The 13,528-nt window shown below is 41.4% G+C and overlaps 1 protein-coding gene across 4 annotated transcripts in view; it reads left to right on the forward strand.

Moving 5' to 3' along the window:
- Positions 1-221: 221 nt before the first annotated feature.
- klhl13 (kelch-like family member 13) overlaps positions 222-13,528 on the forward strand; it is a 29,643-nt gene continuing 16,336 nt past the window's right edge. The window contains exons 1-4 of one of the 4 annotated variants that reach the window (XM_076101769.1): positions 271-315; positions 2,008-2,079; positions 12,600-12,747; positions 12,853-12,924. In XM_076101769.1, the coding sequence (XP_075957884.1) occupies positions 2,073-2,079; positions 12,600-12,747; positions 12,853-12,924 (227 nt within the window). In that variant the 5' untranslated portion in view covers positions 271-315; positions 2,008-2,072. Of the gene's footprint in view, positions 316-2,007; positions 2,080-4,801; positions 5,040-12,599; positions 12,748-12,852; positions 12,925-13,528 lie in introns of those variants that run through there. The other 3 variants (XM_076101770.1, XM_076101772.1, XM_076101773.1) reach the window with 3 other exon arrangements.

The raw sequence follows: 13,528 nt of genomic DNA on the forward strand, positions 1-13,528 counted from the left end.
ATCATACCTCCATAATCAACTTAACCTTCTTTTTTCCAAGTAAAGCAAGCACAGACATTTGTTTCAGGGCATGAACGCTTCACAGGAAGACGACTCCTCTCTGGAAAAGACTTTATTTAGTAACGGAAGTTTTGAGCCAATGAGAAAAGATTGCCATACTCTTCCACCAATGGGAAGTGTGGATACTCCAGCTCTGCTAGTAAGCGACGATTTCATTGGCTAAAAATAGGAAGGCGGCTCCAAGTGGTATAAGTGGATTTGAGGGGCTTGGGAAGGAAAACAAGGACGCTAGTCAACGATATCGCGTTGTTGAAGGTATGGAATCTGCTATTTAAAAGTTTACAGAGTGTATTTGAGATACATATGTTCATTGAAATATCATATATATAGCAAGGTTGTATTAAACTCAGCAAATATCAGGTTGACAGGTAGTCACAGTCATGTGTTGGTGGTAAACCAACCAGCCTGACTAACTAATAACTAACCCAACTAACTCGTGTTAAGACCCCGGTCTTTTAGTTGTTAGTTAAGCTAACCTAGCTAGCGAACGATGTATACCAGCAACTAACTTAACAGTCATATAGCCGGTTGTCCTGCTTCTAATGTTATCTCAAGCTAGCCAATGTAAAGGGTTAGCTTGGCTAGTTAGCCACATAGCCTGTTCCCACTGGAGATGTAACGACTGTGTTGCGGCAACATGGCTAGAAAACTAGCAAAAGCTCCGATCTGTCAGCGTGTCTTCACGTGACAATATAACTGTTAAAGTCTGGACAAAATAAAGACACTTTTAACGCCAGATCCTGGTAGGCTGAAAGCTTCTGCTAGCAAGCAAGTGGGCTACCTCGCCGTAGACTTAGTGACATATATCTCACTTTAGCTTTTAAAGGAACGTTCCACCTCGTGCCTGTCTGAGAGCTTTTTCAGAGGTAAACTGTCAACTCCTATCAGTTCTGTGTCACTAAAATCATGTCATTTTTAACATGTTTATAACAACATGAACCAGACTAGTGAGGAAACTTTACCGTGGGCCAGTTGTCATTCTTCTAAGACATTGATGTACGCCTTTCATTTTGTACAGCATATCAGCTGAATTTCAAAATAAAAGGTGGTTCTGTCAAAAAAAAAGAAAAAAAAAAAAAAAAAACACACCAGATAGTTTTAGCTTCAATTAGCCTAGTTCTGTGTAAAGCAACAAGTTAGAAATATGATGCCACTGTCACATTTCAGAAGGGGATGGGGCTCAAGGAAAGGCCATCAACTTCTGTGGGACATGAATGCAAATATATTCACATTATTTTGAGTTAATCACCAAACTTCAAGAGGTAATGTGTGTGTGTGTGTGTGTGTGTGTGTGTGTGTGTGTGTGTGTGTGTGTGTGTGTGTGTGTGTGTGTGTGTGTGTGTGTGTGTGTGTGTGTGTGAGAAGCTAAAGTCTGTCACACAGACACACACGTTTGCTTTCAGGATAAAGTTGAAAGTCAACTTTTTGATATTTACTGAGTCTGATGCCATTATTAGTCTTATTTAGAAAAATGTGAAAATTTTAAAGTTTAAATTATGCTAGGTGTTGCTATTTATTTTTCCTTCTCAGTTGTAGAAAATATACATTTTGATGCTTTCTTTTTACCTTTTTAATACTGTGTAACTGTAAGGTAGTTTTACTTGTGATCTGTAGTAAAATAATACTCTTGTTTACTCTGTATCTTTTGGAAATAAGAGTGCCAGATTCTGAAACCATCTATGCATGACTATGGAAAGAGTTTCTCTGTTACAACAATGGGATACTGTCCAAATTAGACAATACATTGTATGTAAAATAGTGTGCAGACTGTAACATTTAAATAAAAAAGGAAGTTCGGTTAAACGTGCAGATATGAAACTGACTTGCTGAATCAAAACGCGTCTACATGTAACAGCTTTATCTTGCTTTTCTTGGGTGAAATTGAATGTTTGTTTAGACAAAAGACTTAATTCAAATGTTAAAGTACCATTTCTTTATGTTTTTGAGGTGTGGTTTTGGCGAGGGTATGGAGCACCCTGTACACAGAGGGGAGACGATGCCCATTGGACTACATGACAGGTAATGTGCAATGTCTCATATTTCATTATTCCGCTGGCAACTGTACAAATGTGTATTAGTGGACTTTAACTGTACACATTCTACTGCCCAAAAGTTGTTAACAGTAGCTGTAGTAGTAGCTGTTTTGCAACCCCGTAAAATTACCTATTAAAATAAATCTACTTTTGACTCCGTATTGATGGTTCATCATAATAATTCTTGACTCGTATACAGTACAGCAGGTATCTTTAGTCCTGTCTGTCGGGGCTAGGTAATGGCTTCTCCCTGGAATTGGAGTTGTTAATCAGGTAATCCCTGATTAGATTGTAAGGGAGAAAAGCACGGTGGCGCTCATCAACAGGGTGAAGAGCCACCGCTAAGCATCTTACCAGAGTGTCACCCAAGGTGTTTCTGTGACATTAGTTCACCTGTGGCAGTTCTTCCATGCCTAAATGACCTTTGCATAATGATGGCAAAATGTGTCACTATTTGCCAGCAATCATTCTGTCACTCAAACATTATTGTCACAGCCCACTTTGCTTACTTTTTTGGTCGACGTACACTGAAATAGGGGTTTTCAACTGGGCACAGTGTTGGTGCTGGCAACATACAAATGTTTTTACGAGCTGACAACATGTGGGAGTTTAATTTGCATAAGATAAACTGGTACGTCGTGCACTTTGTTTCTCAACTTCCAACAGAATATCAGCAAATAATGCAAAGTTATGGAATAGCATATACGTATCGAGATCAAGCCTGTGACTGATGACAGATGGGGTGACACATTTGGGCAAGTTTTTCCTTCAGTTGGCTTCTGAGGAATGTTTAGTTTCACCGCGAGGAAGCTCCCGAAGAGCGGTGTGTGTGTGTTTTTATTTGTTGCATACCTTTTTTATAGGTAGCACCAAATGGTTGCGTTCTCCGTCAGCTTATTGCTGTTTTCATTATTGGCAAGGAATCTCTGTCTGACATGGAGGAAGAGCACGTTTACTTTGAACTTCCGTGGACTTGTGAATCCTAATTATTCTTGCTGTGCCATTACTGCTGTAGTAATATGACCCATACTGATGTTTTTTCTCATTAGCCAATAAGAGGACATTTGCTTTGTGAGGTAGTTAAACTGGAATTGATTTCTTAGATACCGGTTGCCTGGGGCTTTTAGATAGTTTAAAGATTCACTTTTAACTAACATGACCGTGTTAATGTTATTATTTATTATGGATTACATCAGACGTTGCTGTTTCTTAATCTCTTGCACAGTAATCCAACAAATCTAATTGATTTCATGAAAGTGGGGCAGGACGATAGGCATGACAACTTGTGTTTTCTGAGAGATATGAATTTTCTCTCCTTATCTGAACGTTGGGTACAGCAGCGCTACAGCGTCTCATTTGCTAAAAGCCTTTCTTTCTTCTTTTTTTTTACACAGATTTTTACACAAGGGGTGTTTTTAAGTGGAGAGTTGATGGGGCATCCTGGTGGCCTAAGGCTCCAGTATACGCGTATGAACCTTTTCTTCTCCAGTACGACCTGACCATGAGCCGCCACATCCCCTGTTTGAGTCTGGCCATGGCGCTTTGTTGCATCATTTAGGAAAGGTTTCTCATACCAGATGGGTTGCTGTAAGTGTGAATCAGAAAGTCTGGTGCGAGCTGTGTTGGTACACCTTTGTTAACTTACACTGATTGCTCTCGGGCTGACTATGACTGACTCTACTCATGAACGCTCCAGAATAACACTCATTTATCCCTCTGTCTGTTTTATTGTTTAGCCAAAACACAAAGCACAGCCGCGTCCAAACATGATATGTGGAAAAAGCCTACATCTTAAGTCGAGGGATTTTTGAGCATGTTTTCAGAATTATCTGTTAATTCGCCTTAGCGGCTCTCCAAGTCTTGAAACTTGGAATACAACGGTGACGAGACATACGCTGAAAAGATAATACATATTTTAACTCTTTTGCATTTGACTGCTGCGTCCACTAGAAAATGACTGCAGTGGAAACGTCTTATAGTGATCACGTCTGTCCAAGTCAAATTATTATAACCATGTTATAAACACATTTCATGCAGATTGCCATCTAATTGACCTTTTTGTTTTACAAGAATATTACGTACTGAAGTGCTATTTACTGAATTGTATTGACAGTTTCAAAATACAGTACAGCTGCTTCAAACGTGACGTTGATTGTTTTATGGGGGGCTTCAACCACAGCTGCATTCCCTGTGCACATATCTTAAATATACATTTTTAAAATGTTCTCCATACGTTGTCATGTATGAAAATACCCCAGATGAACACTGTGAGGACTACTTGATTACTTAATACCCACACTTCAACACATAAGGAATAACTGATTACCATTGGATAGTTAAAGACTCCTATTTGTGTTTTAAATTACATTTTCAGACAAATCCCAAATGTCACCCAGGGTTTTTTTTGTCCTCTTTCTCCTACTCCTTTATCTCTGCTCCATGTCTTTACATGGAGCAGAGATCCAGAACTGTAATCACAGCTCCTTTAACAAGGTGGCACTGTTGCTCAGCTGCTGGGCTTTTCATAAACCATGAAAGAGTGATGGGAAGGCTGGGCTTCTCCCCCCCCACCCCACCCCCTCCTCCTCCTACCACAAGACAGCCGTGAATGCAGCAGGACAAGTAGTCGTGGTGGATGCAATCTATTGGCTTCTCTGTGCTGCTGCTGAAGTCACAGCCCTGACTGAAGCCCGCACTGCCTCTACCAGTGTATTTCTGTAGCTGCTGCTGCTCTCCCTCCTCCTTAAATGGTGTGGGCAGAGTGGGATGGAAGACTGCATCGGGAACCTTTTCATGGAAATGGTCTTTGCTGTTGGTCTTGCTGTAGCACCAGTCTGGTGACACCAACATGCCGTTGAAATGGAAAAGCGGTTCTCCCGTCAGCTGGAAATTCCCAGTACCCGTTCTTAAGACATCCAGGTCCTCACCCCTTTCACCTGCCTACATGTGAGTATGAGCTGAACAGCATTCTCATCATCCCATTGTGCTACTGGGGAGCTGTTTCAGTTTCTTATTTATTTTATTTCTTTGTAAATCTTTTTTTTTTCCGTTGCAGCCCTAATTAGGCAGAATGCAACCGAGTCTCGTAGTGTGTCAGGTTTTCCTTGCCCTGCATGCATTGTGTAGTTCTGCTCCTGGGCAGAAGGACTCATTTTGCCAGCTATAGTCGGGACATAGCGAGCACCACATCCCCGACTCTTGCCCTCTCCCTGTGGCTCTGTTTATTTGGGAGCAGGGACTTGGCAGCTTGGGAGGAGCCTGCCTTTGTCAGGATGTCTGGCGTGCCCTGGTTTAGAAGCTATTGTCATCTGCTACTGTTCAGGAGGGGGGGGGAGGGTAGAATGAAAGTGCCTCTCGCCATCCTCTCTCTCCCCCCCCGTTTCCTGCTGCTCTGCTGAAATGGACAAGTGTCTCGGTTGACTTTTGTTCCATGGCTTTGGCCTACAGAGAGTGAGAACCAAAAGCTTGAAAACGACACAGTTTACACGGCATGCTAGGCTAGCCGATAGCCTTAAGGTCATTTTATAGGCTTACTCGGGTGGGTTTTTGCAAAATTGGATTTATGCAGTCTCCAGTTATCATGCAGCTTTACTTATGAGCTTAAGAGCTTAATTTTGCTAGGTTTACAGACATGTTTATTTTAGACATATTACTGCATCCCAGCAAGAGAAATCTGTGCTCCATCCTCAGTGAAGCGGATCACATCTGCTACATGACTAGCTCTAAATGTACAAAACATGTACATATAGTCCCTACTTAAGTACACATTAAGTAAGGCTCCTCAAAATCAATCGCTATTGGCACTATTGACTCTGTAATTTTGGTTTTAATCTTGGTAGTTTAGCTGGAACACCCTGATACACACACACACACACACACACACACACACACACACACACACACGTGCATAAATTCACATCTAGGAAGCTGTCCAGTTCTACCACAGTCTTATCTGTTGGCCACTGAGCAGCTCCACTGGAGCAGTTGGGGAGTGGTGGGGGGAGTGGTTTAAGGGCCTTGTTTAAGGGCCTTGCTCAAGGGCACCTTAGTGGTTGTAGCAGTCATTGTTCTTTCACCTCCCCACCCGGATTTATTCAGACGGATGCAACCAGCAACCTTCCAGTTATTTCAGCTTCACTGGGATCTATAATAGAAAGGCCCAAACTGTGCTTTAGTTCATAATGTAGTTGCCAACAAGGAGTGGAAATTTCTGAGTAAAATCTCCATCTTGTCCATGAACATTTAATAATGGTCCAGTCTACAGGTATGTTGCGCCGTTGTTGGTGATTTGTTTGAGTTTTTGGTGTGTAATAAAGCTCCTTCAAAATAAAGCAGCACAAGTTGACACTAAAAAAATGTATTTCTTGCTGGTTTGTACAGATTTTTGTCATAAAAGATTTTGTATTTATTTATTCTGGGGCATTTAAATGATCATATCGTTGTATGTATAATTTAGAATTTCTGTATAAATGGTCATAGACCGGCCATGGTCCATTTCTATGTGGCATACTCGATTACATTACATCTTTCTTATCTTATCTTGATGGATCATCGTTTTGGGATTATTTCTAAACTCATTTAAAAAAAAAAAAATCACGCTGTGTCAATGCTTTAAAAGTGACTTAACTACTGTATGTCATCAGTATCCTCCTCCCGCTACAGCATTAATCAGGACCAGTATGCAGGATCTTAACACCAACACGTCTAAGACAACTCCACCAATGAAAACGCAAGGGCGACAGTGCATTAAGTGTACTTAAGATGCAGGCGGATGGCACTAGCGTGTCTTCATTGGAGAACACACACCAACGCCTTGAGGCTCCACCTCACTCTGCCCTCCCAGACCACGTACTATTTTTGAAACGTGTACATTGTGAGCTGTGAGCTAATATTGGGGCCCCCAATTATAGGTTAGTCTGTGGTCAGGGAGAAGTCCCTCTTTATAGGTCCTTTGAGTGGTGCAACTGTTCGCTTGGCTTTGGAGACATTTTTAACTTGGTGTGCTGCTGCTCGGGTAATCTTTGTATATGGAGGACACACACGAGAGAGAGTTTAAAATATCTGTCACACATGATGTATAAATAATTTGTTTTTCACAATGTCTGTTTTTGAAACCGCCCTAATCTAAATATAGACCGGAGGACTGCTTGTGGTGCAGATTTGAATGCTAGCAAAGGAACGGTTTAAGGCCCACTGCCGGCACGGCCCATAGAATAATCTTCCGCTCAGTAAACGTCATTGGGTTTTATATTTTATTTCACATAAAGTCTGGGAAATGAACGTCATCCCTCATTTTACAGTGGTTCAGTACAAAGCACTTAATATATGTGTGACTGCTGTCTATAGTAATGGTGGCATGGTGAGCCGGCATCCTCAACTGCGGCAAAGCCGGTTAGATTCCAGTCGGGGACCTTTAGCACCCCCCCCCCCCCCCCCTTTCCTCTCTCGCTATGTTTTCTGTCAACAATCTCATCGAGGCAAAATGGGAATGAGAAAATCAATCCTTCAAAGGAAATCTAAAAATGAAATCACACCTTGCACATTCTGACCTTCATATTGTGCTCCAGCACATTAGAGTCTAGAAGTTATGTATCTTCTGCCTTTTGGTTCTACTGATTTATTTATATATATATATATATATATATATATATATGTATGTTTTGTTTGAAAGAAATGCACACTTTAAGAAAATAAAACATGCAGGCTGCTGCTAAAATGGCTTACGACTTGAGTCAAAACAATCTCGTTTTAAAAAAAGTATTTCTAGTGTTAAGACTGCAATTAAAGCCAGTGTGACCAGATTACATTCAATGCAGAATGTACAGCTATATAAGTCAAATGAAAGCTTTTCTCTTTTAACAGATATTTGTGACCGTAGATGCTTCTCGTGTTTCGTCAAATCCTTCTGCTGCTGAATCCTCTGCTGCTGCTGTTATGAGCCCACTGCTTCACATTCTTTGAAACCTACTTTATTACCAACTTGCATTCATTTGTTCGATCAATTAAACAATTCATCTATTCTAAAATTAATAGGAAAAAAAATGTTAATTTGACAGCTGGCATCAAACTGAATAAGAGCTGGTTTTTCACTGAGAATTTTCATTTACTTTGACTTTGAACGTCATCTGTTTTAAAAATGCATAAAACAGTGGAATTGTACTCAAGGGTGTCACCAGATACTTCTTATGTGTTAATTGGACTCAGTCAGGGATGATGTTCAAACTAAAATACTGTACGATTGTACTCTAAAGTGCAAGTACAGATGGATCACACATTTACACATTAAAGGGACCGTTCGGATGTTTTTAAATGGGGCCACAGCCACCAGAATCCATTGGAGAAAACCAAAATGTGACCATGGATGGATACGGCTTGTCCTCTTCAGTTCCCTGTCAGAAATGGTTTTCTCACAGTAAGGTAGAGCGCTGAAAAGCCTTTCTTTCTTTAAGCCAAAATACGTGCTGATGTCCCCGTCCACCGCAGTACATTGCTCGGTTTCCATGTAACTCCCGTCTGCTTCTCCAAACCGTCATACACAATAGATAAGTACCTCGTACAACCCTCACGTGTGTCTTATTCCTTACATGTGTTGGCTTCTCCATTTTGATGGAAGGCAGAGAATCAGCCGGTGTGCCACATCAGCTAAAAAGTAGTTCCACTGAATCAAGCTGCTCTTAAATAAGACGAGTGAATGATTAACATGGTCTCTAAATGCCAGGCTGTCGATGGACACTGATCACAGTGATGTCAAACAATATATGATCAGTTTCATTAAACCAGAGTGCAACATCTGCCATTGTTTTTAAATGAGTGTCAGAGTTTTTAATATGTATATGTGTCCATTATCAACTTTAGAGCATCGTGGTGGAGCTTTTAATGTATCTGCCTTTTGGAATGGACATTAGGTTCTTGCTGACCGGTGGCCGTATTTTGTACAAAAAGCATTAGATCCACACGGGGATCATTTATTTTCATTGAAAGTCCTAAAGGGAGGCCCGGGCAGTCTGGCTGGCAGAGCATCAACCGAGTTCAGTCGGGTGAGACAATGGCTATAGCGAGCCGGGAGGAGAGCGGACCCATACGGAGAAGGCTGGTTAGTTTGGTAGCTTGGAGTGAGGTGGAGGGGCCGATAGACCCAGCTGTGCTACTGGCCACCATCCTGCGAATCTCTGTGAATTCAGAGGTTGTAATTGGCCACATGTAACGGAAGGTGACCTATATGATCATGGAAGGATCTCCAATTAATCGTACGTCCCCGTTTAGATAGTTACAGTGAGATTAACCCTCTTTTGTATGCAAAGTTATTCCTCTCTTCTTATTTGAGTCCAAGCTAAATTTTGCTGACACGTCCAGTTCCCCATCGCTCTGACACATCTCTGGCCTTTTTGTTTAGTGTCTGGACTCAGTCCTTGGGTTCACATCTGCAGTGACGACACAGTTCCGTGTATTTTGTCTTTTTTGGTTTCCACACACACACTCAGCTGGGTCGTGTTCCTTCATACAGCATCTTTCAGGTTGATTAAGCATTCGGTACATGTCGACAGATTGTCCACTCCACCCACACGCAAACACGCTATGAAGCAGGTTTTGGTTTAACTGCTCGTGGTGCGGTTTCAAACTGTTTTTTAAAATTTTAATTTTAAGGCTCTCATCAATTCCCCGCCCCCCTTTTTTTTTTTTTGATGCAAAGGCTGTGGCCTTTTGAAAGCGCTCTTTGATTATAAAGTGTAATTACAGACTCATTAAAACTGACAAATTGCTTAGATTCTAAGCATGATTGGAGCAATTATCTGGAGATCGTGGAAGGTTTGTTGTGGACAGAGTGAGCCGCCAATACTTAATGCTCAATACAACGCATAACCTAATCACTAAACTCATCAAATTCACATAGTCTGCATGTATTTTGTGGCACCCTGGGGGGTTATTTTCACGTGTTTTGTTTATCATATCGCAGATTTTCTGCTCTCATGAACACTGGAACTTTCTCTAATCCAATTGCTTCCACATTTACTCCATTTTTTCATTTGTTTTTGGAACGGTTTAATCCATGCTAATTTATTTTTAAATCAGAATATTTACGTGTGATTTCCAGCAATTAAGAGTCCGTGAATAGTACATTGCAACCATCCATTCAGGTGGTTAAGTCACAGTATTAATTAGGGAAGTGACAATTTGACCATAATGGGGCAGAGCAAACAACCATTTATCAAACACACGGAACACAGATGTGTGAATAGTCTGATAAGTGATCGCAGATCGAAGGCTTGTTTTTAAAAGCAAATGTCTGTATTTATTAAGACGATGAACATGTTCATATTGCGATCCATCCACCAGACACGTCACGTTTTAGATGCACCAGAAGTCTGTCTTGATGGAACAGAAGACGGTACGGTAGAAGAATTTTAAGACGGCGTAACTACTTCCTTCTCTCTGCCCGACTGCTTCTCGATGGGGAAAGGGAAACAAGAGCTGCACCCAATCCTCTGAAATGTTGAGAGAATTTCACACTTTTTTTTTTCCTCTTGGTTGTTAATTTTCAGTTGTGTTGAAGGAGGGGGGGGGGGGGGGGGGGGGGGTAGTGTTGCTGCTGCAGGAAAGGTGAAGAGGAAGCTGCTGAATATCTGCGTGCTTGTATACTAGAAGACAAATGTGTTTAAACTTGATAGGTTTGTAATTTGATGTAAGTGTTCAGTACTCTTACAGCTAAATAATTTAGGAAATAACATCCACGTACAACCTCTGCAGTATTAGAAATCCAAGTGACACTGTACTGCATGTTTGCAAATAGTGGTTCAGCTTGAGCCACAGCAGTGTTTTCTGCCGCAGCATCGTTGATGTATTGTGTTGCATGATATTAGAAGGTGTGTATGACTATAAGTCAATTCAACACCATGTTTTATTGGCCATTGTATTGGACTGCAGTGAATTGTGAAGGTGTTTTTACTTGAGTACTACTGCGTCATACGATCCCCCCCCCCCCGCCTGGAGTAGAAGCTGTTCAACATGCAGCCCAGTGATTGAGAAGAGCCTTCAGTTTCGGGGCTCTGCCGTCGCTCGGCTTGCTTCAGATCCGGCTGCTGCAGTGCCTGTTGTGAGGACAGCAGCCAGACTGTAGGAGTCTTGTGGGCGGTAGAGGTAGCCTCTTTGTTTTCTACTGTGTCTGTTTTTGCTCTCAGGCTCTTCCTGTGTTCCTGTTTAAAACAATAGGTCACATAAGTCCACAGTAGCTGTGAGCAACTCAAACTTTTTTTAAATGTCCGTGTGACGCAGTTTGTACAGGAATTAGTCCAAGAATAATGGGCTGCATATCAATTTTGCATAAGCAGTACATGCATTTAATTCAGGATTTCTGGCTATTTTCAAGGGGGGTTCTTCCTGTCTCCTGAGTAACCAATCATTTTAAAGCGAGGCCCAGGACCAGACACAATGAGCACTTACACCAGTAAACTTGACCATGCAAGTTCTTTTCTCCACGAACATTTTGAAACGTAACATTGGTCTTTCAGATGTTATGAACCTGAAACAGATTAATGAAGTTCAATATCAATGCACGTCTGAGCATGATGAGGCTGCAAAGCTATACTCATTAATCCTTTAAGACCCTTCCGCTGTCATCGGAGGGAAAAAGCCAAGTTGACTTTAGCTTCAGCTAAACTGTCACTGGTGGAAGGATGTTTTCTTAAGCTTTGCACTGGCATAACAGACCTGCATAGACTGCTACCCTTGTTTCTCAATCCTCCAGCCCTCTCTTTCTCCCTGCTCAGGTGAAAATAAAACACGTTATGTGTCACTGACCTGAATATATGATCCACAGCATGGCGTTTTTTGTCCTTTCCGATGTAGTCAACAACGTATGCTCTGGTTTTTGTTGCGGGAAGAAAAAAAGCAAACTCTAAAGTATAAGAGGCTGTAAGAGCAAATTGGTCTAAAGTGTAAACATGAGAAATTGCTGCACTGAACTAATAACAGCTCTGTAACATAACCATAAATACCAATTGATGATTCCTCATTAACTTAATTGGTACAATGAATCTGCCATCCTCTAATCTGATGAATAAGATCGAGTGTTGTTTTTATTAAACACAACGATACCTTGATTTTATCTCCGTCATCTATCATTTTAATTCCCCCTAATTTAAAGCTTCTGACATAACGGTATACTCTGTACCACAATGCATTGCTTGATGTGAGGTTTCATAATCAATGAATCCTCATTCTGTTAAAAGTGAACAACGTGCTGTGATATGCTGCTGTGAAACACTCCAAACTCTTGTGTATGAACTCATCATTCAGTATAGGACACATCTCAGGTGCTGAGTTGTCAAACATCACGTTGAATTAAACACTGACATTTGTGACATTGTGTAATTATTGAAAAAAAGTGATACACATAAAAACGAAACCTAAAATAAACCCACAGTTGGCCTTGGTAATAGATGTTTGACAGGCTCAGAGATGGTGAAATATCCTCTGATGTTTAATAAATGATTCTTTTGCATTGGTCAGTGCTGAGCTGCAGTCACGCTTTAGGCACCATCATCTTCAAACGGGCCACGGCAGCAGCTAGAGATTCACTCGCCAGGTCGTCTGATGTCTTTAAGGTCGAGCAGGAACATATTCACAAAAGCAAGCGTATCCAGATGATGAATACCAGGTGCTGCCTTTTCTATACAGTGTGCAGACTCTATTTCTTTTAGGAAGAGCAGAACTTTGATACGGGATGTTGTAGCTCTTGTCTTCTTTGTTTTCGTTCCGGCAGCCACCATCACTCCTTTGTGGTTTGGACAGCCCACTCTCTCCTCGCTGCCTGTCCGACTTACCACCTGACGGGGTAAATGTGCCAGTGCATTGCCTGTGTGCTGTGTGTGTCCGTGTGATTGTCTCCACTGTTCAAGTTCCTCAGCGTTTCGTGGTGGTGTTCACAAAGTCCCTAGTAGACGTGGTCCATGATCATCTCCCTTTTTATTCCTGAATCCATCCTCTCCTCATCATCTTAGAAATACAACAGACCTTAAGCATGTGTGACCACGACCGTAGTTGTTTGTTTCTACCTCTTGTTCTAGCAGATGTGTTTTTGTGCTTATGTTGTTGTTGCTTATGTGTTCTCATTGGTCCTTCCTACCCGTTCCTCAGTCCTTGTACAGCATGTGGAAAGAATGACAAGTAGATTCCACCTGACCTTCTCTTAATGTTTAATGTACCCCATCATGTACCCCATGAGTCTTTGTTTAATGTACTCCAAATGTCTTTGGCCTAATCTTTTAAAGTCTTGAAAAAGAGAGACTGCGGTTCACTGTTAGCCGGCCGAAGTCTTCGTGGTGTGTTCAAGTTTAAAGATGTGACTCCACACAAAACGTTTGATCAGTCTATCGGAGCCCTAAAGTGAGGTTTCTTTGATAAGGAAAGAGAAGGAATGTTTTCATTAGCAAAAGTTG

The sequence above is a fragment of the Anarhichas minor genome, unplaced genomic scaffold (assembly GCF_050575085.1).
Source record: "Anarhichas minor isolate MPS153535 unplaced genomic scaffold, ASM5057508v1 ptg000027l, whole genome shotgun sequence".
Taxonomy (NCBI): Eukaryota; Metazoa; Chordata; class Actinopteri; order Perciformes; family Anarhichadidae; genus Anarhichas; species Anarhichas minor.